A 26368-nucleotide genomic window follows, 5' to 3' on the forward strand; every position below is an offset into this window, starting at 1 on the left:
GACTTATATACCGGTCAATTTCTTTTTATTAGTATCATTATTTTATTACTTTTTTATTTTATTTAGTCTAAATTGTAATTTTACTTTTTTATTTATGTTTGGATTTTTATATTGTCTTTTGAGTTTTTTCTCATTTGAGTTGGAGATTTTAGAAAAGCATTACAGAATACAGCTTTAGTATCAGTTCTGAAAGTTTTTAAATGCATAAACCGTGAAAAAATTCACTGTATTTAGTGAAGCGACTGAAATGAACTGTAAAAATCACTTAATATTGTAAAGCAACTGCAATAAATGAACCCTGTTTTACAGATGTAAATACATATTAAAGGGCAATTCCACTGATGTTTTCCTACCATTGTTTTACCTTCAACATTACATATGAAAACTCTAAAGACATGTAGGTTCACTGGTGGTTTTGGATAGTAAATAAAATGTCTATATTTGTGTTGTTGTCATGGCAACCCCTGGCTCCTCTCACCACCACTGTATAGACGGTTCTACGATCAAGCATTTCACACCAAACCACTCTGAACGACTCTATTTACATCTCAATCACTTATGCGAAAAGGTAGAACAATAGGTGGAATTCCCTTTAAAAGGCAGCAGCCAACATATTTACTTGATTTTTCTGGGTTAAAGTGAGAAAACAATTTAAAGCCAACACAAAACAGTTACAGTACTTAAGGGGACGCATAAAGACTCTAACACAGTCAATGTGGAGGGACGTTTCATTATATATTCATCTGCTACATTAAACAAATACACCTAACAAGACCAGCCTTTCATAAAATTATCATTAAAAATATCAACAAAAATATACCATACATTCCCGTATTCCTTACAGTAAGGTTTCCAGCAAAGTTGTAACAAAGCAGTTATAACACATGCAGATTAAAACACTAAAAAAGGTCCAGTATTTGTAGCTAAACACTGAAAAAAAAAACATTTTCAAGCCATGAATTGGTTGAAATCATACATGAGATTCACCTGATTCCAGCTCTGCTTCTCCAAAACGATGCCAATCTGGTTTCTGGTTCTCAGATTAAAAAAAAATGTGACAAAATTAAAATAAACATAACAGCTACGCATTAATTAGAGTGATTTCCTATCCACTACATTTTTACCTTAGTGTATTACACACTCACTGAGCACTTTATTAGGTACGCCTCGTTTCTACGCTCACTGTCCATTTTATCAGCTCCACTTATTATATAGGTGCACTTTGTAGTTCTACAGTTACAGACTGTAGTCCATCTGTTTCTCTGCATACTTTGTTACCCTGTTATTCAATGGTCAGGACCCCCACAGAGCAGGTATTAGAGTGGACAGTGAGTGGACACAGGGTTTAAAAACTCCAGCAGCACTGCTGTGTCTGATCCACTCAGACCAGCGCAACACACACTAACACACCACCACCACGTCAGTGTTACTGCAGTGCTGAGAATGACCCACCACCCAAATAGTACCTGCTCTGTGGGGGTCCATGGGGGTCCTGACCATTGAAGAATCAGGTGCAGAGAAACAGATGGACTACAGTCTGTAACTGTAGAACTACAAAGTGCTCCTATATGGTGAGTGGAGCTGATAAAGTGGACAATGAGTGTAGAAACAAGGAGGTGTACCTGACAAAGTGCTCAGTGAGTGTTTATACACAAACCATAAAAAATCCATAAAAATAAAAAGGGGAATAAAAAGTGGGGACACATCTCTCCCACCATCAAACATTTCCCTTCTCACGTCCGAAGAGACAGAATTGGCCAGCCAGTCTCTCGTCAAGCGTCCTCCATTTCCACAAGGATCTCAAATGAAGAGGTCTCTGATTCCTTCATGCTCTGTCTGAATAGCTGAGCGTGCTGCCACGCCGCGTCTCCGTCCCCTCCGCTCAGCTCCGCTTCTACGACCAGTTCTGTGGATCCTGAGAGGCCGGCCAGTGAGTGCATTCTGCCATCTGCGAAAATAAGTCAGTGATGGAGCTTCTGAACAGGAGCATCTTCAACTGATACTTAAATGTCTGGTGCATTTTATTTTATTCCACAAATGCACTGATGGTAACTTTCCAGGAGAAAGAATAACATTAAACCTTTAATGTGAGTCAAAGGGGGAATCCACCAATTTTTCAAAATTTCTGTATAACGTAAACAGTGAATACGGCTGCATTTCCATCACCTCTTAATAAAATTCAAGGTCTGTAAAAACATGAAATTTGGAACAAGTTAATGAAGAAATCTTTAACGTCAACTTCTCGCTGCTTTTTTGTTTTGTTTTTTTTTCAGATCTAGGCTATTTTACATTGTTAGAGCATGGAGAACCCATAACTGCTCAGGAAATGTCATCAGCAGGCACCTTATATTCTTTTACTCTCTAGTGTTATCATCATGTATGTTTTAATTTCTTCATTAGTCCACTGGTACCAGCTCTGGTAACATAAGGCAAAATAGTACTTAAAGAACTTCCAGAACTTCCACGATTTTACCATCTTAATTTCTTCCGAGATCAATAAAGTATCTATCTATCTATCTATCTATCTATCTATGTATGTATCTATGTATGTATGTATCTATCTATGTATGTATCTATGTATGTATCTATGTATCTATCTATGTATCTATGTATCTAACTATGTATCTAACTATGTATCTATCTCTCATTAACATTACATCTATAAACTGAAAGATACATGTAGGTTCACTGGTGGTTCTGGATAGTAAATTTGTTTATATTTATGTTGTAGACACACATTGCAACCTCTGGTTCCTAACACCACCACTGCAAAGAAATCTGACTCTAGAGTGAACCATTTCACATCAAGTCACTTTGAATGATTTAACGACCGAAAGACACAGACATGCTGAAAATTTGAAAAAATGGTGGAATTCCCCTTCAATATGTTTTCCAAGTAACCCTGCTCAGCTGGCAGTGTTAAATGATGTAAAAAAAAAGAAAAACAGAAGCAATTTTATAGTTACTTTTCTCTGATTGGACCTGACAATAAAACCAGGCTACAGACTGTAATCTGCCCACATTCTGAATGTGGAAACCCTCAAATCAGCCCATCAATCCGGGAGTGCCAATTGTGACAGCTTCAATGGAGCTACACAGTATTAAATCGGGATACTTTACGGTACTGAGTGATCTGTTCTGCAGTGTATTTGACAGTTATACCTCCGAGGAACTCTAAGGTGGTCTGGGCAGAGCGTAAGCTCCAGCGGACTGTGCCAGAGTGGAAAGTCTGACTGATGGCTCTGACAGAGACCGCCTTGATCCTCAACCCCACAGGCGCACACACAACCCTCCAGCACACTCGGCCTGAGGAAGAACCCTCCGTCCGCGCAAGGTAGACCTAAAACAGAGGACACGCTAATGTAACAATGGAAAATGATTGGGTTCTGCACCCAAGCATAGCTTAGGGCTGGTCAGAAAACCCCTGAATGAACACCATCAGCTGAAGAAACACCTAAAATCAACCAGACTGGAATGATTATCCTTGGAAATAGAGCCATTTCTAAATAGGCAATCAGAGAAATTCAGACTCAAAAGTGGAAATCATCCAAATTGGCGGACAACGTATGCGTTCCACTAACAAACAGTGATCAAAACATTATTATTCATCGTAAGCGGAGAAGATTAGAGAAACTAACCATCTGCCAGTCGTGCTCTTCTTTCCTGAAGACGGACTCACTCTTCCACGTGCCCGTCTCCCAGCGTGGAATCTCCTCTTGGCCGTTGTGCACTCGAAAGTAACAGTCTTTGGTCACGTTATACTGCAGGTGGAACAGCTTCACACCCTTCTCAGACTCCGTGGGGATAAACACAAACCCTGCGGCTTTCTGGAAGAACAAAGGTAAAATGATGAAGGACTAGAGGATGACCAACACAAACTGTGCAGCAGCAGATGAGCTATCGTCTCTGACTTTACATCTACAAGGTGGACTGACAAGGTAGGAGTGTCTAACAGAGTGGACAGTGAGTGGACACAGTGTTTAAAAACTCCAGCAGCTCTGCTGTGTCTGATCCACTCAGACCAGCACAACACACACTAACACACCACCACCACGTCAGTGATACTGCAGTGCTGAAAATGATCCACCACCCAAATAGTACCTGCTCTGTGAGGGTCCTGGGGGTCCTGACCACTGAAGAACAGGGTAAAAGGGGGCTAACAAAGTATCAGAGAAACAGATGGACTACAGTCTGTAACTGTAGAACTACAAAGTGCACCTATATAGTAAGTGGAGCTGATAAAATGGACAATGAGCGTAGAAACAAGGAGATGCGGCAAATAACTTGACCAAAAAATGTTAAATATATAATTACAGTATATTATTTATAAACTTAATCACAAAATAATGTGATTCATTGCGATAAATTATTTTTATTTGTTTTACAGGCCTATTATAAACTACAGATACACAGCAGTACGTCAGCGTAGTGAAACCTGTACATCAAAAAGCTGACAAAAATGAATCAGTGCAAGTATACTACGTATTATCAGTTTCAGTTCTATGAATTACTACATGCCAAATTACAGAAATAATATTTGAAGTTGTAATTAATCAGTGTAATCAATGGCCTACTCATTTCAGACTACAATGCTTCCCCATATATAGATGAGAGGAAATGAGAACCCTCTCCTATATAACCTATACCAGCTTCCCTTACCTCTTTAGAACCAGAAGCACCGGTCTCTCCACGAGCAGCCCTCCAGGCCAGGGACCCCGAGATACGACCTCCGAGCTCCCCTGGTTTGGGGCTCTTAGGGGAGATAAACTCCACCAGCTCCACCACTAACCTCTCCAGGAGCTCCCGCTTCCTCTCAGCACTCAGAGCCTGCTGCCTCTGTGCACACACAAACCAGCAGTCATCCTCCGTAGGATATTAAAACAGCAGTTTAGCAAAAAATTACATTTACACAGCATTCATCAAAACCCCAAACCGGGAATTCGATCAGACAAGACATGTTTGGTCCAAACTGGTAATACATAATAGGAGCCTGTAGCCCACAAATGAGCATCAGGTGACAAAACTATAGAGAAAAGTACACTGAGCAGCTAATAAGCCACGAGAGGCTGTGCTTTTACAAACATCCACAACATAAACTATGACAAAATATACACAATTACAATAAATTACAAGTTAGAGTTAATAAAAATTGCAATAAACAATAATTCCACCAAGAAATATATAGGATACTGTTTCAAAGCAGCCATAGAGTGTTAAAGGAGGGCACAAACTCATTAAATAAGATAAAATAAGACAAGATAAGGTAGAACTTCGTTCATCCCAGAGGAAATTCTTGCACCAGAGGAAAATGACCCCAAAACAAATATAAAAAGAGGTTTTACAAAGAGAGGTAATAGTTCACTTAGTTTTACAAGACTTTATTAAACTTAATACACTTGAATCTGAATTTTCTTACCACTGCATTGAGCCCATTGACAGTGTGCAGCAGCCACGGCTCCTTAACCTGTGTACGTCTGGAGAGCACTTCCTGATGCTTACAGGAGTACCTCCACGTCACATCCACCACCTACAAAAATAAATAATTATTAATTAATAAATAATTTTTGCCAATCTGACTGAATACATTCCGATTACAGATTAAGACTGAGGTGTTTATTCTCACTCTACTCAACAATCTGATGGAAATCTCCGTTTACATGCTCACTATAAGTAATCCGATCCAAAATAATGCAAATCATAAGAATCAACCCAATCTCTGCAGAGCTGTGGCTCGCCGGGAGGCGAGTCTGACCCCCCTGATGTACAGGATGTATACGCTGTTTGTTTGCACCTGATCTTTGGAGAAAGCGAAAATGTAGGAAAGCTTCTTGCCCCAGCCGACTTCATACAGCAGAGGCTTATCACAGGCATTCTCACAGGGATCGCAGTGCAGCCAGCGACGCTGAGACTGAGAGTACACCTCCGTCCACACGTGGTCTGAAACCAACACAGACGAGGCTGAGCAATGTGACGTCACATGACACATACGTCACAGCATATGTAGCATATTGTTGTGAATACCTGTGCAGTCCCAGATGTACCTGGCCTCCAGGCCCACCGCTCGGCAGCACAGGGTGAAACAGTTAGCCCATTCTCCACAGCGCCCCCTTCTGGTCTCAAGCAGTTTCTCAGGATTGTTGTACCTAAACAGAAATGAATATAGAAACAATAAGACAAAAATGAGAAAAGACAAAAAAGAGATATGTATAAGAAAGGCTGCAAAACATGCACTTCACAGCGACACAATTAAAAGAGGATCTATAAACACTCAGGCAGATGCTCCGTCACACGTTACTATGTTTACATGAGCATCAATGGTTCGATATTAGTCTGACAGACCCTTCGCCCTCAGACTGTACAAGTCAGAGCCGGTTTATGAGAGTCTGGCCTCTTCCTATTTCCCCCGTTATATCAAAAACAGGACTGCAGTAGGCTAGAGGGCGCCCACGAGTGTGTTCTCAATGAATGGGAGTAAATGGAGCTAAACGGCTAAAAACGAAAAGTTAAAATAGTTTCTAATCACTCGCTCAGAACGTTTCTTTCATTTTAGAAAAACTGAAGGATGTATTTCACTAAAAAAGCAAAGAAATCTCACCTGTTTGTTTCCTTTTTTCTACAGCAAACGGGTTTTGAGCGGAGGGACTATGATTTTGCTCAAACGCTCCATATCAACCCATTCATTTTGGACTCACTCGGGAGCGCCCTCTAGTGTTTGAGCAACCCAGAAGACATTACAGAGTGGTGATTCTCCTCTCTACAAGTGCTCTCTTGCACTTTTATATGGCCATTCTTCATATTCATTTCAGCGCACTTTGGCTCAGTCTTGTCTGGGAACAGAGCTTGTGACTCTGCTCGGGTTCCACAAGCTTTATAGCTCTTGAGCACCCCATCTGGAGTAACACAGCTACCTAGAGAGATTTCACCCCAGTAACTTTGACCTGTCATGTGTGCACGCACCAGCACATCGCTCCGTAAACGGATTTCACTAACACGTTACCTTGGGAATCTGTTGGTGACATGGCAGGCGTTGCAGTAGTGATTCTCAACACGGCCAGCGTCCCATCGTAGGTCATCCGCAGAGGGCGACAGCGAGCCGAAGGACTGCGTTGAACCCCCGCACCGGCTGCATGGCAGGCTGTCCACCCAGGAGAAAAACTCTCCTTTAAACCACTGCAACAGCTCCAGCAGCAGCATGTCCTCCTCAGCAAGATTACAACCTAGACACAGGAAGGAAAACAGCAAGAAAACAAGGTAATTATACTGGATCACTGAGGAAGTCAAGAGGAACTCTGTCATCCCATCCATGTACAAGTAAACAGTGGAACAAAATAAGATTCTTCAAGGACCTCGCGTGACATAAGACGGTCAGTGTTTACTGGACCACACAGCACAAACGCAGACTATATTACTATATTTTTACCCCCCTGAGGTCCACTTATAACACTTATGAGGTCTTATGTACCAAAATCAGTCATAATACACCGATCAGGAATAACATTATGACCACCTCCTTGTTTCTGCGCTCATTGTCCATTTTATCAGCTCCACTTACTATATAGGTGCACTTTGTAGTTCTACAGTTACAGACTGTAGTCCATCTGTTTCTCTTCATACTTTATTAGCCTGTTCTTCAGTGGTCAGGACCCCCATGGACCCTCACAGAGCAGGTCCTATTTGGGTGGTGGATCATTCTCAGCACTGCAGTAACACTGACGTGGTGGTGGGGTGTTAGTGTGTGTTGCGCTGCTGCGAGTGGATCAGACACAGCAGTGCTGCTGGAGTTTTTAAACACTTCAGTGTCACTGCTGGACTGAGAATAGTCCACCAACCAAAAACATCCAGCCAACAGCGTCCTGTGGGCAGCGTCCTGTGACCACTGATGAAGGACTAGAGGATGACCAACACAAACTGTGCAGCAGCAGATGAGCTATCGTCTCTGACTTTACATCTACAAGGTGGACTGACAAGGTAGGAGTGTCTAATAGAGTGGACAGTGAGTGGACACAGTGTTAAAAAACTCCAGCAGCACTGCTGTGTCTGATCAACTCAGACCAGCGCAACACACACTAACACACCACCACCACGTCAGTGTTACTGCAGTGCTGAGAATGATTCACCACCCAAATAGTACCTGCTCTGTGAGGGTCCATGGGGGTCCTGACCACTGAAGAACAGGCTAATAAAGTATGAAGAGAAACAGATGGACTACAGTCTGTAACTGTAGAACTACAAAGTGCACCTATATAGTAAGTGGAGCTGATAAAATGGACAATGAGCGTAGAAACAAGGAGGTGGTCATAATGTTATGCCTGATCGGTGTATAAGAATGTAAGTAGTGCAAGAGAGTACAGACCTCAGCAGGTAAACTGTTCCAATTATGTAAACCATAACAGCAACTCAGTATAGCACAAGTAACAGACAGACCAGGGGTCGGCAATGCGTGGCTCTTTTACTGCCCTGTAAGACCATTTATTGTTAAACTGTGTTGAACGATCAGCAGAGCTTTATTTTACTGTAAAGGAGGATTATTTTATTTTTACCTACAAATCTGATTCTGCTGTGGAATCACAACAGGGCAGTAACAGAGCCACGTTGACTCATCAGACCATAGTACATGTTTCCACTGAGCATCAGTCCATTTCACACAACGTGAATCCAGAAAAGTTGGCAGCATTTCTGGACTTTGTTGATATATGACCTCCACTGTGTACAGTAATCTTAACTTGCATTTGTGGATGCAGCAACAGACGCTGTTTACTGACAACGGTCTCTAAAAGTATTCCTAAGCCCACGTGGTGATCTCCATCACAGAAGCATGCAGGTTTTAACGCAGCGCTGCCTGGAGGGTTAAAGTTACAGGCATTCAGTTGAGGTTTTCAGCCTTTTCCTTTACGCACAGAGATTTCTCTGGAATCGTTTCTCGTTATTATGAACCTTAGAGAATAAAACACCTAAAATCCTTTTTAAACCATTTTTATATTTTATTTTGCTGATGATTTTTTTGGAAATTGGGGAGCCTCAGGTCATCCTCACTCATTAAGGACTCTTCTTCCTAGATGCTCTTTTTATATACAAGCACAACTGCACCACCTTTTTAAGATATTTTTCGAATATTTTAAATTATATTTTACTTTTACGTTACACCGTCTTAAACTGCTCCTGTCCCAGCTTTTTTGAATGTTTCAGAATGAGCATATATTTACAAAAGAAACCCGATAACGTTGGTAAGCTAAAACGTATCTTGTCTTTGTAATGTTTTTGTTCAAAAACAGGTCAAAGCACATTTATAAATCACTTTTTGTTTTTTGCTTTTCCACTTACTGCCTTAACGTCTTTGAAAATGGGTTCAAAAAATCCTTCCAATCCGTTTATCCACTTTTACTTCACACATAATAACTTTTGACTTTGTCCTTACAAATATGAACAAAAAAGTAAAGTGTTTATAAGAGAATGGCGAAATAACAGCACAGTTAGAACGCTTCTCAACCAATCAGCTTGCGTGGCCGGAAGAAACTGTTGTATAATTTACAGTATATTCTAGAAGAGCTCCTACAGCACATGCTCCACATACAAACTGGCTCTTGAGCAGGACAGTCAGAAAACAGACAGCAGATGAACCAAAATAACTTCCTCTTTCAGACCGGAAATACTGGTTAGGCGAATCAGGAAAATGTGTCATGTAGAAGCCACTACCGAAGTCAGAATTACCTTCTCAAAGCTACAGCAGCAGTGGTCAGGGGTTGGCAGGTAACATTAGCACCTGATGACTGTAGATTTTCAAACAAATCTGTTTTATTTCCCCATTCGTTTTTCTATGCATGAGTTTTCAGGGCTCCAATCCATGAACTGAAACTCCAGTCCTGGCTTTACTTTGTTGACACATGCAGCAATGAGCTGTCCTGTGAGGGACGTCAGAAACAGCATGTTTTACACGTGATGTTAATCTAATGTTTGGTTGAGGTCTTTTCACTCCAAGTTGATTTTTAATGGAGGAAAAGTTCAGGTCTGTGGAGCCCGTTTTCATACATACATCCATCCATCATCTAAAACGCTTATCCTTCTGGGTCACAGTGGGGTGCTGGAGCCTATCCCAGCAGTCATTGGGCGGAAGGCAGGATACACCCTGGACAGGTCGCCAATCCATTGCAGGGCAGACAGACAGACATACACATTCACACACACTCACACCTAGGGGCAATTCAGCATGTCCAATCAGCCTGACTGCATGTCTTTGGACTGTGGGAGGAAACCGGAGTACCCGGAGGAAACCCACGCCAACACGGGGAGAACATGCAAACTCCACACAGAAACAGCCCTGGTCGCCCGGCCGGGAATCAAACCCAGGCCCTTCTTGCTGTGAGGCGACAGCGCTACCGACTGCGCCACCGTGCCGCCACAGCCCGTTTTCGATGTTTACCAAAAGAAAAAAATTATGTGATTTATTATTATTTCAACCTCAGATTCTTGGCCTTTGTTCATTTTCTGTGAAGAACATATAAAATAACCCATTTTCAGTGTCTTCACTCTGTTCACCCCCACACATTTATATTACACATGTGGTGTTGGGCTGAACCCACGGGGAGTAAAAGTGTGGAGGTGCTGTGTCCTTCACTCTGTTCTCCTCCTACACGGCCTGCTGTTAGTGTGTGTGTGTGTGTGTGTGTGTGTGTGTGTGTGTGTGTGTCTGTGTGTGTGAGGGTGGACAACATGGACAGGCTGCTGACTGGCTACAGCTGCTAAAAGAGAACCCTACACTGGACACTTGTGATATTTTAAACATCTGGTATTTTTACATAATTTTTTACGGCTGTATAGATTTAAAAAAACAGTAATATGGTGGGTCCACCAGACCACTGAGTAACAAACACATCAACACCACACAAGGGTTAACGCACAAAACCTTTGCTGTGATGTGTTTTTTTATTAAACACTCGTACAAAGAAAAATGATGAGGAAGAAAAAAGCGAATCCAGTTTGGGCGCCTCTGGTCAAATCGCATGTTTTGCTGACTTCCTAAGTGCAAACAGGTTAACACATCCTCTACAAAGAACACACTACACATTTTAATACACAATTACTGCCGATTTATAAAATGTGGCCTGTGAAAAAGTTATAGCACACTCTGTGTTTTATGTTTCACCTCCCTAATATATAAAACACAGCAAATAAACAGACATTGTGCACTAAAACTTGCAGAAAATGCCACATTTAGGTGTCCTGTGTGGAGGATGTAGTAACTTTTTTGGTCTGTTAACTCATACGTTGCAGCTGTGTCGCCCCCCTCTGGCGCAAATGGAAACTGCCGTAGATATAATGAATGTTACTGTAAAACAACACTATTGATATTAATTGGTTTCGATGTATAGTTTTCTCAAAATCACTTATTGTCCCAGCCTTGGTTTCAAATAATGTGGCAAAGTCTTACTTGGATCTGCTTTCCTGGCCTGCTGCAGTCGTTCTTCAGCCCCGGAGCAGAGCTGCCCCCGGGGTATACAGCTCAGAGCTTTCCGCTGAAGTTCAGGGCTCTCGTATGTCATCACGTGCTGAAAGTTTGACCGCAGAGTCCTCAGGAAGGACATGTTGCTCTGCTACGATACCAGAACACACGACACAAAAAACAAGATATAATATGTTAGTGTAGTCAAATTCAGTGCTGTACACTGTGCGCCTGCGTGTCACCTGCCTATTCGTGGTACCTATTCACAGCTTTAGCACTGTGCACTGAATCTCTTTCTATGGGCAAGTATGAGAACGAGAAAGACAGGTTTCTATAGTCTTCACTTCACTTCAGAGGTCACACTGTGTACTGATGAAGTTGTGAAATAAAGAAAAGTTATGTAATCATAATAAGATCTATATTCATTCTTACGCCATTTCAGTTTGTTACAGTACGATAACTTATTGCAGACATCTTTAAGCTCTTCAACTCTAAGGCCATTTTTCCCCTGAACAATGTAGAACTGAGCGTTTTCTATCGACCATCTGTCCAATAATGCATGTTCCAGCTTTATGGCAGTTCAAATTCCTTTTTCATATTATAGAACATATTAGTTTCATGGTAGTTACCAAACAGTTCATAACGAGTGTGTTTACATGCACTCAATAATCCAATCATAATCAGATTCCTGCAGTTATCTGATTATTCCAACGGTCATGTAAACAGCACACTCTGATTTCTTAGATCAGAGTAAGGTCTAGAAATCCGATGAAGAGAGCTGGATTTTAGCTGGATTTTAGCTCAGTAATCAGATTTCTCAGTGCATCTAGACTCTTACTCTGATTTCTTTCGGATGTCTCAGTCTGCGCATGTGCAAAAACAGACTGCGGTACCGGAAATAAGCGAGCGGCGTCGCCGCGAGACTCAGCAAAACACTTTTGGAGTGACGCTGAAACCAAATACATGCTTGACGAAATGCAGGATTTAAATGTTCTTCATCTTTTAGACGATGTCTGTTCATATTTTCGGGTAAAGTGGCGCGATATTAAAAAAAGTTTGAGTTTTACGTTACGTTTACATCACGTCTTCATCTGTGAGTTTATTGGCTGGTTGCAAAGCAGAAATCTGATTACTGTCTGACATAAACATAAACATAAACCTGGAGTTTCCCCATTATCAGATAACCCAAATGTATGTAAACACATTGATTGGATCACTGACAAAATCTGATTATCGGATTATTAAGTGCAAGTAAACACACTCAGTGTTACTGAACAATAAGATTAATAATAACAAGTTTAAGGCAGGCTTTACATAGTGAAACTAGCATGCAACTAGCTGCATGGTGTGAGTTGCCTGCAACCTGATTTCCATGCAATTAAACAGTTACACAATGCAATTTGAAAAACAAGTTGCACACACACATTCAGTTACTCCACAAGTTGGCCAAATAAAACAGTAGAATTGTGTCATTCCTGTGATATAAACTTATGTTTAATCTATATGTGAATATTTAGCAGCATTTTTACTGTCCTTGTGTAATTCCAGCTGTTATTGTATGAAATGGCCGTATCAGAAAGCAGGAAGAGAACGATCACTGCACTAGCGCTTAAATATGCTTCACAAAGAAAAATGAACTGAAAGGACTAAACAAATGTGGGTGAAGGACTGGCTACTGAAAAGAGAGAAGAGTTTAACAGCTGTCAGTGTTAGCAGGGTAATCAACCCAGCTGGTTACAGAAACGTTCGCCCTCAGCTGACTGACAACATATAAATAAACAAAAAAATAACAAAATAAAAATAACTTTGCATAAAGTCAGTTTGGAGCATCTCCCTTCTGACCGAACAAAACAGAGGTGTCCAAAAGTCCAATCAAACTATAAGGCATTGCTTGTAAATAAGGCTTTAGTGTCCTTTGCTGTGATCACATGATGAGTTATCTGCATTTTGATTGGCTGTTTCATGAACCTTCATGAAACAGAGATGCTTGCAACTTTTGCACTACATTGCAGGACACTTTATATTATGTAACTTAAGCACAATTCAGTTTCATGTAGGTTTCAAGCAACTAAAATTGCGTGAAAGTTTCACTGCATACAGCTAGTTTAAGAGGTTATGGTGCACTATGATGCAAGACATCACATCTATGATACGTCTACTGGACCCCAGGAAGAATAGCAGCTATCACAATAGCAGCTAATGGGGATCTAAAAATAAACAAAAATAAACAAAATCACATCAGTCTGTATCTGCACCGCTAAGACTTGCTAGATCAGTGCTGAATGCAGGAAAGTTTCCCTTATTCCACCCCCAATGAAAGACCAAACTTATTTTAAACATCTGATAATTTAACTCTTTTTTCTTTTAACATTTTCTCTTGTAAGCAATTATAAGTAGATATGTTTATTTAAGTATTGTGAGTAATTTAAAATGTATTTTTTTGCATGCACTTGCTTAAATTCTGATATGTTGATGTCCCAATTTTGCAAGTGAAAATGTGAACATGCGATATAAGGTTTTATGTAAGACTGACTTATAAGATCATTCTACTTTGCCATATTTTGTTTAGAAATATAAATTTGTATTTTTCTGAGCCAAACCAACCTGTGTAGTATATCAATGGAGCTCTGTGCAGTCAAGAGTTAGAAATTACAAGAATTTAAAAAGTTAGAAGTCAGAAATCTTAAAAATAGTCTTAAGACTTTTCTTTCTAGTTTTTATTAATTCATTTTGCTTTGTTTTAGAAACTCTGGATCTTTCAAGAATAAATCTTAAGATTTTTCCTTTTAGATGTGTTTTATGGATTTTCTTTTGTTTTAACACATTCTGAATCTTTGAATCTTAACTTGAATCTAAAGACTCTTTTTAGATGTGTTTTTATGAATTTTGTTTTTTTTTGTTTTGTAAAAAGCACCTTGAGTTGACGTTGTCATGAAAAGTTATTTATTATTATTATTATTATTATTATTATTAACAATAAAATATACAAAATCAAGAACTGACCATCTGAACATCTGATCACCTATAAATATAATTATCATTACACCCCCAAAACAACAGAAATAAAAATAAATAGTTTCTAAAGTATTTTTTTTTTTAAATCAATGACTTTGACACCAAATAATCGCTAGGCAGTCTTGCTTTTATCACATATGTAACAATATTCAATTTCGACTCCTCAGTAACCTCGCAATTCTAAGGATCCAGTAGCTTTTGAGGGGACATACACGGGACAACATGCATCAGTTTTGGAACATTTTTGTTTCACAGGTGCTTTTCTGGAAATCACTGTTTATTTTTTCCATAAGCAGAACTGGCTTAGACTCAGATGCTAAATCAGACGCTAACGGTGAACTACAAATAGAAGCCGCGTCCCTAGAAGTCTATTGTCAGAAAGACCATCAGGATCAGGACATTAGAACTATCTGTAAATCTGAATTAATCAAACAACAACAACTAATGTATTCTTACCGGAGACTGTTGTTGTGTTGCTGGTTGTGCTGCTGGCTGTGCTGCTGGCTGTGTCAGCTGTTGGGGTGCTGATGCCTGGGCAGAGGTAGGAGAGGCAGGAGAAACCGAGGCAGGGTTGGCGCTCTGGGGGTTTGGTGTGCACTGGCCTGTCCCAAGCCTCTGGTCTCTCTCTGCAGCGATGGACTCTCGCACTCGCCTCAGCTGATCTACAGACGCCGACTTGGGGAACACCAGGTGCGTCTCGGCCTGACAGCAACAATAAGGTGACAAGAGGAGAATTCAGGTTTCTGTCCTCACGAAATATCAAAGACACAACATACCAAACTCAGGAAAAGCCTTTTAACCCCTTAAACCCTGGGCTTCTAATTCAGTTATTCGTCTTAGAATAGATAATTCCACCAATTGTTCACAATTTCTGCATAATTCAGTGCTTGAGATGTAAACAGAGACGTTCAGAGTGGTTTGGTGTGAAACGGTTGATTGTAGAGACTCTTTACAGTGGTGGTGATAGGAACCAGGGGTTGCCATGACTACAACACAGATATAGACATTTTATTTACTATCCAAAACCACCAGTGAACCTACACGAGTCTTCTGAGCTTTATATGGAGTGTTGATGATGGGAAAATAGTGAAAAATCTTAAATAATACTTTGAGTAATAATTTCTTTGGGTATTGTATTGACTTACAGCACTCTGCATGTAAAAGAACATGTTTTAGGCCAACAGCTCATCGAAAAAGTCATAAAACAATGTCTGAGGCAGGAGTGGCGATGGGGAGGACCAGTGCATTGCAACACTTAAAAACATTTTTGTAATACGCATCACAATTTTTAGACACACAGACAAAGTGAGCTCAAAGTAGGGCTGAACGATTTGTGGAAAATATGTAATTGCGATTTTTGTGACTATTACTGCAGCTGCAGTTTAAACTGCGATTATTTTTTGTAAATTAGGTTCAGGCCTGTTTTTTTTGTCCAAGAAGACCAGAATATCTACATTTTTGGCTTGAGGCTTGGGGCCAAAATGTTGCGTGCCAGACAGCCAGTAAGCTGCGGTTGTGATGTCACAACACACGGAGGTTTGGTTGCTTGTGATTGCTCTAACTTATCTACAAGTGTCACACTTCCCTCCGTTCCTGCTGTCTCTGCCTCCCAGCCTCCGGACTCCATTACCCAGAACCCCACTCCCGATCACATGACCACCAACCTCCCTCATATGACTCTCCAATGTTCTGCCTTACCTGACTACTGATCACTCACACCTGGTTCTTGTTATTTACCTGTTAGTTTATTATATAAGCCCAGGCTTTAGCTTAGCTCATTGCACAGCATTGCCTTTGTTATCAGAGCCTTACTGAGCCTTCCATTTAGCCCATTTCATGTATGAACCTTGTCTTTTTGTCTTGCCCTCTCAGTATTGTTGTGATTTCTGATTTGACCCTGTTTCTGGTTTTTGGACATTTGCTTTTTGGACTCTCCTCACGGTTCCGGTTTTGGTGTACTGGTTTTTGACGTTGGACTGGCTGACTCTGATTTCAGATACTCCCTTTGTTAATAAACCCTTTTTACCTAAGCGAGGTCTGCGAGTGTCTGAATTCTGTTCGAGCCTGACAACAAGGAGGTCACAAGCTCTGTGTTATTAAGTTAAATTTGCCCTCTTAATACTTAGGACAACTTTTTTGATTATGTAGATCAGGGGTCTTTAATTAAAATTCAATAAGGTCCAGTTAGAGAAAATTTCCTCAAGTGAAGGTCCGGAACATCATGATTCAGTGCCATATACTGTAAACTGAAGTAGCCTAGTAGGTATATCAACATCTTATACAGTCAACAACTGAATATCAAATCAAATAAAGTACAATTCAGTCATATTTCAACAACATAAATAACTTCCCTCTGACTCACTTTCCTCTCCGACTGCTGTTTCTCGCCTCGGCCCTCCCCTGTGTGTGCGTCACTCACTCGAGTCTCAGTGCTCATCATAATGCACAGATCTGATTGGCTGAGTAGCACCATGTGTGATATTTACAACGCATGCGATTGGTCTGAGTCTCCTGGGCCGCTAAAGCCGCACGTAAAGGCTAGAAAAGCTACGCCGATTAAAACAGGACCACCTCGAAATTAAATAATTCTCCATAGTTTATAGGTTTTAGGTCCAGGTCCGCATAGGACGGCGTCTGCGTCCGGACTCGGACCGCTTTCCGCCTATTAGTGACCTCTGATGTAGACTATAATTTAAAAAAATTTACCTCTTGCAATTTGAAATTTGCACTCTCTTAAATTGCGAATTCGTTATAAAAACGATTCATCTTTCAGCTCGAGCTCACAACGCCATATTTAAGTACTGTGAAAAGATGAATATAATGATTATAATTTAAATCCAATTAAACAGGCGAATTATGTTCTCACTGTAATTAAAGGTGCAGTTAGTCAGTGTTACTTAAGTACTGAGGAAATGCACAGTACAATCAGAAAAGCATGCAGTTTATCACAATAACAAAATATATCAGGATAACGATGAAATACTGTCATATCGTCCACCTGTAGTCTCTGGCACTGTGCAATGTACTTGTGACTATTTTGTGTACAGCCTTCTGTGAGGGAGCGTTTAGAGGTGGACGTCTGGTTCCTATCACCACCACTGTGAACAGTTCTGACTGTAGGTTTCTAACGACTTTGCCTACACCTTAACCATTTAATCATACAGAAATTTTGAAAAATCAGTGGAATCCCCCTTAAGATCTATCACTAAGTGTTAGTTAGACTATTATGACACTAATATGTGAGTTATCAGGAACACGTCCAGGCCTGCATGAGCTTAACTAAGCCTAGTCTTGGATTAAACAGCATTACCAATGATGATTCATCACTGAAAACTGTTTTTAGTCTAGGCACTGGTTTAAAGGGGGATTCCACCATTTTTCAAATTTCTGCGTAATTAAATAATTAATGTGTACACAAGGTCATTCAGAGTGGTTTGGCGTGAAACGCTCTGTTCTACAGAAACTTACCGAGTCAGAACTGTTCACAGTGGTGCTGATAGGAACCAGACGTCCACCTCTAAAAGCTCCCTCACAGAAAGTTCCTACATGAAATGGTTATGAATTCACTGCCTGATGACTGAGACACTGTTTTATGATAGCTTGGAGACTACTTTGGCCCAAAACATATGGTTAAAATCCATTCACTGGTTCACTGGTGGTTCTGGATAGTAAATAAAATGTCTACATTTGTGTTGTAGTCATGGCGACCCCTGGTTCCTATCACCACCACTGTAAAGACATCTGAGTAGGTAAGTTTCTCTACAGTGAACTATTTTGCATTAAACTAATCTGGATGTCTTTGTTTAAATATTACGCATTAATTTATGCAGAAATGTTGAAAAATCTGTGGTAATCTGGGAGTAGGCCTGGAGCTAGATACAACCCTCCTAGTAAACTCAACCTGATACATAAACCGAATGTTTCTTTTTTACAGGTAGCATAAGTTTAAATAACAATAGTTGCTTTTTTTTGGAACTAGAGCTAGTAAACACTGAATTGAATCCAGATTTGTCTTTGTTGCAGCAAATATTCACTACAAGGTTGCATTTTGCATTCATTTAAATCAAGCAAGCTATTCAGAAAACATCTAAAAAAATCAAATACCTCCTCAAAGCCCATTTCAAAGAGGCATTCAACGGCTCCTTTTATAGGAAGAAGTTTGGTGGAGAAGGTCGGGTTGCCTATGCGGATCGATCTGTACTTCTCTTCATTGGGATTCCTGTAGAGAGATAAACACATGCATGCACACAGGTTTGAGTCAGGATTGGTCCTGAAGAAGCAGTCATGCAGAATTAAGTTCCAAACTCTAGCACAACTGGTTCTAAAGCTCTGAGCCGAGCACGGAAGCAGCGCTGGCTGAACTTAAGACACTTCGAGCCAGCCATCCTAAAGAGGAATTTTTAAAACGCCTACATAATTAAATCATTAGGATTAGTTGATTGATCGTGAAATGCTCCATTCTAGAGAATCTTACTCAGAGTTGCTCACCGTGGCAGTGAAGTCAAACAGACATCTGAAGAGTTTAATGCCTCTAAAAGGTCCCTCACACAAAAGTGACTACATTACAGGCCGTGATAAGGCAAAATATTCCCCCTGAGGATTTTATCATCATCAACATTACACATAAACATGCAGGAGACACAAGTAGGTTTAGGGGTGGGCAATACGGCCAAAAAATTATATCACAATTTTATAATTTGCATGATACCCCCCAGGTAGGTTCAGTGATCAATCTGCACTGTAAATAAAATGTCTATTTTTGTGTTGTAGTCATGGCGACCCCTGGTTCCTATCACCACCACTGTAAAGACATCTGAGTCTCTACAATCTCCCACTTCACACCAAACCACTTTGAATCACTCTGTTTACATCTTAACCACTGAATTATGCTAAAATTTTGAAACATCGGTGGAGTTCCCCTTTAATGACCATTTCTGACATATATGTGAACATAGCACCAAAAAGGGTTCTGCTATTGTTCCAACTGTTGCCTGACACCCCTTTTTGGTGCTACACAGAACCATTTCCAAAAAGGTTCTATATAGAACCATGTACAACACATTCTCCACCAATCCCGTTCCACCTTAAATGGTGCATCAGTTACATTCTGGCGCCTTAGAATTTAACCGCCGCACAATTTAAGGTGGAACGGGGAATTCGAACATGAAGCCACCTTTAGTCTCTCAGACCCTTCTACGTTGATGATGACGGTGCATTTGTCTGTCTTGTTACCGCTCAGTCGCTAAACTCAGCAACGGGCATTAACACAGTCAGACCCCATTATAACCGCATTACCTCAGAATATTGTCCGCATACGTTAACAGCAATTTTGACACATCCAAAAACACCTCGTTCGTATTTTCACACAGCGCAGAAACCCCTTCAAATCCAGCCATCATTTACACCAAAGTTGTTGACACTTCGTCCAGACAAAAAAATAAAAGTCCCGGTAACCGGGTAAAAGCCGTGGAGAAAGGCTTTTATTTTGTAATACAGGTTGTAAACAAGTGGATAATGCTGTAAAATTAGTAGAGATTATATATTGCATTTATAAATGCCGAATAATGAATAAATAAACGATTTTTTTGTGTAGATCTGGTATGTATGTATAAGTCCCTTAAAATTTAAAAAACTAAATAAAATTTTTAAATAAAAGTCTGCATTTACCGCTGGTACACTAACTACCACCTTATCTGCTAATAAGTTCTTTTAAAATGTCACTCCTGTTATTTCTTCCCTTCCAGTTATTTATTTAGCTATTTGTTTATTTATTTATTTATTTTATTTTCATTATTATTATTCCTGTATTATTGGATTTGTAATTCTGTGATCCATCCATGCCTTCCTTCAAATGCAAAAAAAATACTATTACATACTACTACGTACTATTTAGTATGGCAGAATGCGGTTTTGGACGCAGCCTATGTTTTATTTTATCAACTCTAGTAAATATTTAAAATATTCTTTCTGCTGTCCGCGAAAGTCGATTACGGAAGCCTCTGAACAGCCACAGCATTAATGTCAAAATAAAAGTCTCTATTTACAAATTACTTACCCACTCGCTCCATTCGCTGATAACTTAAACAAAACTTTGCCTTTTCACCCATGAAACAAGTGTGTATTTTTATTCGGATTATTATCAATAAAAAGTGTTATTCCTCAGAGTGGCGTGGTGTTCAGATCCCGGACCTGTCGTTTCAGAAACGGTTTATTTCGCCCATAACGAGCTTGTGTTGGAAGGGCCGATTCTAGACCTGTTGTGTGGACCTTTTATTCTATTAATCTGTCTGTTAACATATTAAGTATGTATCTCTAACAAAACTTCAATTTTTATTAATAAAATATGTAATAAAATTATAAAACTACAGCGCTAATTTCACGCTCGCAGCAGCCACAGTGGTGCGTTCAACATACAATGTTTAAAAGCGTTCAAGAAACACTCCCTAAGGTGACATGGTTACTATTTTTTGACCACGAATTAATACATTGAGGCCACAAGTTACTATGCAGAGACCGCGAGTTAAGTTTTCCATAACTGGTGGCCTCAATGTATTCATTTGTGCGCACATCTCATTAAAAATAAAGAAAAGAAAAGAAAACGCAACATTAGTTTTTCACCAAAATTCTCACATGGTGTAATTTTCAACGCTGAAAATGAATCCGGTGTTTTGTAGCTTTTCTTCTAAAAAAATAAATAAATAAATAAAAGGAAGAGTTTTTAATCAGCTGAAATCAGGTGTGTTGTGAACACACCAAAAGTTTTTTTTTTTTGGCTTGCAGTAAAGGCGCGAAGTCTCTGTTGGACCCACGTTGTGCGTCTATACACGTGAAAGAGAACTCCTGGTGAGTAAAATCCAGTCTGATAGTCTGATATTCTGATAATCTACACCGGACGAACTCACTGTAGAAGCATCAGTGCTGCTGAACTGAACTTGGCGGCTTCAGCTTCTTCCTCACGCTTTGTCTGTTGACCCTGCAGCGCGTTTCTCCTGATGGCAGACAAGCCGGTGTGGGAGCAGATCGGCACAGGATTCGTGCAGCATTACTATCAGCAGTTCGACACAGACCGGGGAAAACTCGCTGACCTCTATGTAAGCTCAGCAGCTGCTGTGTTTGTGAGGCTATCATGCTTGTTTTTAAAGTAAACAGTGCTAGTAAAGCTGCGTTGAGAGGGAAGGCATGCTTTAAAGGGGAACTCCACCGATATTTTCAAAATTCAGAATAATTCATTACGCTCCTAAAATGTTTTTTTTTCAGTGCTTCTTTAGAAAAGGAAAGACTTAACCTCTTATTCACCAGGGTATATTTTGGTTTGTCCATCTGAATTGACATGACCAAATCGTAAGGCAAATTATTCAGTAACTACATGAAATAAATGTACATTTTTATTTTATTTATTTATTTTTTGTAAAAGCTCCCCTCAGATTAACAGAACATGTTTTCTGATCACACATACTGCTATATGCTTACAATTTACAGCCGAAAGCCAAAAATTTTAGACGCTCTTTGTATTATTTTATAAAAATAGTTTTTACAGAGCAGATCACTGAAGAGACGCCATCTGTTTATAGTTTATAGCCCAGATTTGTGGAAAAATGGGTCGACTTTCAGTAGACAAAAAATTGTGAATTCAGCTTCTTTTATTATAAGGGTTTAAAATTACATCACCCATCTATTTGACTGGATAGAAGACAGTTACAGCTCTCATACGACCCCCACCTTTAGAATGTAGCTTATGAAATATGAAAGTTATGAAGAATATGACGAAGTGTGTTTTGGAACCACTGGTGGTCTCAGAGAGTTGAAGAGGTTAAATGGTTCTTTGCATGCTGAAACACATTCTCCATCAATCTGAAGAACCATTGTGCCATGCAAAGAACCATTTAGGCATGCGTATGGTTATTGAGTGTTCATGATTCTGTATAGAACCATCGTTGCTAAAGAACCCTCAAAGAACCATCTTTGTAGTTTAGATGTAAACAAAGTGGTATAAGAATAAATTGAGTATTTTATGGAAGCTTCCTGAGTCAGATTTGGTGACGGGAACCAAAGATTGCGATGTCTTCAATGCCAATGTAGCCATTTTAATATTTTTTTTAGTCCAAAATGACCTGAGATCCTTCATGTGTCTGAATTTTATATGTAACGTTGGTAATGATGAAAAAAAAAATCTTCCAATGTTTTTTTGCCTCATTGCGCCCTGTACGCACCTTTTTAGAAGTACTTTTTCAGCCAAAATCATAACACAAAACTATCATAACACAATGTCTCAGACATCAGGCTGAGTATTTAGAACCATTTCCTGTAATAACTTTCTGTGAGGGAGCTTTAAGACGTGGACGTCTGGTTCCTATCAACACCACTGTGAACAGTTCTGACTCTCGAACAGAGCGTTTCACACCAAACCACTCTGCATGACTTTGTTTACTTTTTAACCATGTGATTATGCAGATATTGTGACATACTGTTGGAGTTCCCTTTTTTATATATATATATATATATATATATATATATATATATATATATATATATATATATATATATATATATATATATATATATATATATCCTTATACATATATAAGGATATATAGTGGCCATGCGCTTTCTGCAACATGCATTTCTCAAAAATGTAGAAGTGTGATTGTCAAACAGCTGTGTGGGCTAAATGGAGTATTTCCTCTGTTAGACTGATGCGTCCTGCCTGACATGGGAAGGAGAAGGTTTTCAAGGGAAGAACGCCATCATGGGCAAACTGAGTGTGAGTGACCTTCTTTAACCCATGAGGTACACAAAGTATGCTGGAAGTAGGGCTGTCACTATAGATCAGGGGTGTCCAGTTTTATCCCTGAAGGGCCAGTGTGGCTGCAGGTTTCCATTTCAGCCAAGCCAACACTGTTAGAAATACATTTTTCATTCATCAAGGTACAAACAATGTAAATGTTCCCTTAAAGGTTCAACAGTGGTTTTAAGGTCTGATTGTGAACCTTAAATACGTTTTTCCAGGTGAAAAGTTCGTATTTGTACCTTTTCATAACCGAATGTTTTAAAACAGAACAGTAAAATAAAGTCCTGGAGACGAGACGGGGTGTGTGGAGTCAGTACAGCTTAGAACATATCATTTCAGTGGATTATGGTTCAGTTATGTTCCCTGACTAAAGGTACTGAGATGGACCCTTCAGGGTTCCACCCCAGTGACAAGAGGGGAACTGCCCCAGTGACTGTTTAGTACCTTTTTTCTGAGAGTGTAGAACTTGCCAACTATATATCACAGCTGTCCAAAGAAAAACAAGTCCAAAATGGCAGCTTTACAGGAGAAAGTAAAAACATTCTTTAATTTTAATGTAAGTTAATGTAAAGAGATTTTATTCCAAGCCATTTTGGGACATTTCTATGAAAGCACTGAGGTCATTTGCAGCTGGAGCCCTTTGAGGTTCACATTAACAGAAGAGTTTGGTTCATTTAAAAACCTGAGATGAGCTGAAACGCCCTCAGTCTCAAGTCCCAGCTTTATTGCCTGATGTCAAAAGCTGGGGATCCATAAAAACCAGGAATGATCCACGACTTTAGTTCTCTTTCCACTTTTCAGAGCCTGCCCTTTCAGACAATTCAGCACAGCATCACTGCTCAGGACCATCACCCCACGCCGGACAGCTGTGTCATGAGCATGGTCATGGGCCAGTTAAAGGTAATGGTTTCTTCAAGTCCATCAAAGCAAAGTCCTTCATCATTAGACTTCAGTTACCTGTGTGAAAGTCTTGATGGTGTAACTTGAGTTCATGGCCAGCAGGTGGTGCTGTATGGCTTTTTTTTATTTTTTTATTTTATTTATTTATTTTTTTTTATGTGTTATTGAAGGCGGGACCAAAAAACTGCTTTCAGCTAATATATAAATGAATGCATGATGATGATGATGATGACGATGATGATGATGATATTGCAATACATAATTATCAATTAATACCTTCTATTTCTTTGCAGGCCGATCAGGACCAAGTTATGGGCTTCCAGCAAGTCTTTTTGCTGAAGAATGTTGATAATAAATGGGTCTGCACTAATGATATGTTCCGATTAGCTCTTCACAATTTTGGAGCGTAGCTTAAAATAGATACTTCCCATAACAGCCAGTCAAAATAGATCTGTAATCCATTGCTGGGAACTTTTTGTAAGTTATGCAGGTCTTACATTTTCCCTGTAAACCTACAGACTCAGAATTGTTTTGCACTTTTCCAGGCCACAATTTCTTGACCTCTCCAGATAAAAGTGAAGAGCTTGAGTATTATATTGGGTAACTGTGTGCTTATGATGTGCATGTTTTTCAAAACAACCTGAATCAAACAATAAATACTCAAGATGATTTATCAGTAAGTCTGAAATAATGTTTTATGATTATCTCACTCATATAGTTACTCATTAAATCATGCATAATTCTTCGCTGTTGTTAGAAAAACAGTTCCAGCATCCTAAAGGGTTCTTCAGTTTGGCCCTTAATGGTTCTAAGGGGTGGTGAAAGTGGGGTGCTTTGTAGTTCTACAGTTACAGACTGTAGTCCATCTGTTTCTCTGCAGACTTTGCTAGCCCCCTTTTACCCTGTTCTTCAGTGGTCAGGACCCCCATGGACCCTCACAGAGCAGGTATTATTTGGGTGGTGGATCATTCTCAGCACTGCAGTAACACTGACATGGTGGTGGTGTGTTGCGCTGGTCTGAGTGGATCAGACACAGCAGAGCTGCTGGAGTTTTTAAACACTGTGTCCACTTACTGTCCACTCTATTAGACACTCATACCTTGTCGGTCCACCTTGTAGATGTGAAGTCAGAGACGATAGCTCATCTGCTGCTGCACAGTTTGTGTTGGTCATCCTCTAGTCCTTCATCAGTGGTCACAGGACGCTGCCCACAGGACGCTGTTGGCTGGATATTTTTGGTTGGTGGACAATTCTAGCAGTCCAGCAGTGACACTGAGGTGTTTAAAAACTCCAGCAGCACTGCTGTGTCTGATCCACTCAGACCAGCACAACACACACTAACACACCACCACCACTTCAGTGTTACTGCAGTGCTGAGAATGACCCACCACACAAATAGTACCTGCTCTGTGAGGGTCCATGGGGGTCCTGACCACTGAAGAACAGGGTAAAAGGGGGCTAACAAAGTATGCAGAGAAACAGATGGACTACAGTCTGTAACTGTAGAACTACAAAGTGCACCTATATAGTAAGTGGAGCTGATAAAATGGACAATGAGTGTAGAAACAAGGAGGTGGTCATAATGTTATGCCTGATCGCTGTATATTTAAGACCCTTCCTGGATCGGGGTCTTATATCTTCAAGTTGTCCTGGGAGCAGCTTGAGATCCCCAAGAATGAGCTCGAGGCAGTTGCAGGGGGACAGGGTTGTCTGGGCTTCACAGCTTTCTCTATTGCAACCGTGACCCCACACTCTTAAAAAGATGATGCTTCAATGGTTCTTTAGTAAAGAAAATGGTTCTATATAGAACCATGAACACTCAAATAACCCTTTGCATGATTTAAAGAGCTCTTAGCATCATGACAGGGTTCTTTAGACTGATGGAAAATGTGCTATAGATGGTTCTATATAGCACCCAAAAGGGCTCTTCTGCTGTTACAATGTCAAGCTTGCAATAATAGAAGAACCCTTTTCAAAAAGGTTCTATATAGGACCATCTATACCACGATCATGCAAACCCTTTCATGATTAAAGAAGAATTATAATCATGCAAAGAGTTCTTTGAGTGTTCATCGTTCTATATAGAACCATTTTCTTTACTAAAGAACCCTTGAAGCACCATCTTATTTTAAGAGTGTAGCTGAATCAAGCAGGTTAAGAAGATAAGATTTTGAGCTATATTGCATATTTAGAGTGGAATATATAAACATATTGCCATTTTAAATATT

General features: G+C 39.9%; 3 protein-coding genes across 4 annotated transcripts in view; 1 reads left to right on the forward strand and 2 right to left on the reverse strand.

The window, feature by feature from the left end:
* top2b (DNA topoisomerase II beta) overlaps positions 1-1198 on the reverse strand; it is a 64766-nt gene extending 63568 nt beyond the window's left edge. For both annotated transcript variants that reach the window (XM_036567680.1, XM_036567679.1), the window contains exon 1: positions 988-1198. In XM_036567680.1, the coding sequence (XP_036423573.1) occupies positions 988-1089 (102 nt within the window). In that variant the 5' untranslated portion in view covers positions 1090-1198. The remainder of the gene's footprint in view (positions 1-987) is intronic.
* A 385-nt stretch (positions 1199-1583) lies between these two features.
* ngly1 (N-glycanase 1) lies at positions 1584-19913 on the reverse strand. Its single transcript, XM_036567683.1, has 12 exons — positions 19748-19913; positions 18557-18671; positions 14909-15154; positions 11426-11588; positions 6998-7217; positions 6022-6143; positions 5792-5937; positions 5417-5527; positions 4660-4836; positions 3639-3827; positions 3163-3340; positions 1584-1948 (listed from the first exon to the last, which is right to left on the reverse strand). The coding sequence occupies exons 1-12, from the start codon at positions 19849-19851 to the stop codon at positions 1773-1775; spliced, it is 1947 nt and encodes a 648-aa protein (XP_036423576.1). The 5' UTR covers positions 19852-19913; the 3' UTR covers positions 1584-1772.
* Positions 19914-21217: 1304 nt separating this feature from the next.
* On the forward strand, positions 21218-24820 carry nutf2l (nuclear transport factor 2, like). The gene is made up of 5 exons (XM_036565752.1): positions 21218-21295; positions 21432-21543; positions 23142-23213; positions 24042-24140; positions 24434-24820. Exons 2-5 carry the CDS (start codon positions 21445-21447, stop codon positions 24548-24550), a joined length of 387 nt encoding a protein of 128 aa, XP_036421645.1. The 5' UTR covers positions 21218-21295; positions 21432-21444; the 3' UTR covers positions 24551-24820.
* The last annotated feature ends 1548 nt before the right edge of the window (positions 24821-26368 follow it).

The sequence above is a fragment of the Colossoma macropomum genome, unplaced genomic scaffold, assembly GCF_904425465.1.
Source record: "Colossoma macropomum unplaced genomic scaffold, Colossoma_macropomum, whole genome shotgun sequence".
Taxonomy (NCBI): Eukaryota; Metazoa; Chordata; class Actinopteri; order Characiformes; family Serrasalmidae; genus Colossoma; species Colossoma macropomum.

Excerpts from the sequence above, each read along its gene's own strand:
- ngly1 (XM_036567683.1), bottom strand. The coding sequence starts at position 19,851 with ATGATGGCTGGATTTGAAGGGGTTTCTGCGCTGTGTGAAAATACGAAC. Across the intron at positions 18,672-19,747 it reads TATGCGGACAATATTCTGAG|GAATCCCAATGAAGAGAAGT; the intron begins GTAATGCGGTTA and ends ATCTCTCTACAG. Across the intron at positions 3,341-3,638 it reads AAGAGCACGACTGGCAGATG|GTCTACCTTGCGCGGACGGA; the intron begins GTTAGTTTCTCT and ends CCTCTGTTTTAG.
- nutf2l (XM_036565752.1), top strand. The coding sequence starts at position 21,445 with ATGGCAGACAAGCCGGTGTGGGAGCAGATCGGCACAGGATTCGTGCAG. Across the intron at positions 23,214-24,041 it reads CCATCATGGGCAAACTGAGT|AGCCTGCCCTTTCAGACAAT; the intron begins GTGAGTGACCTT and ends TCCACTTTTCAG. Across the intron at positions 24,141-24,433 it reads TGGTCATGGGCCAGTTAAAG|GCCGATCAGGACCAAGTTAT; the intron begins GTAATGGTTTCT and ends ATTTCTTTGCAG.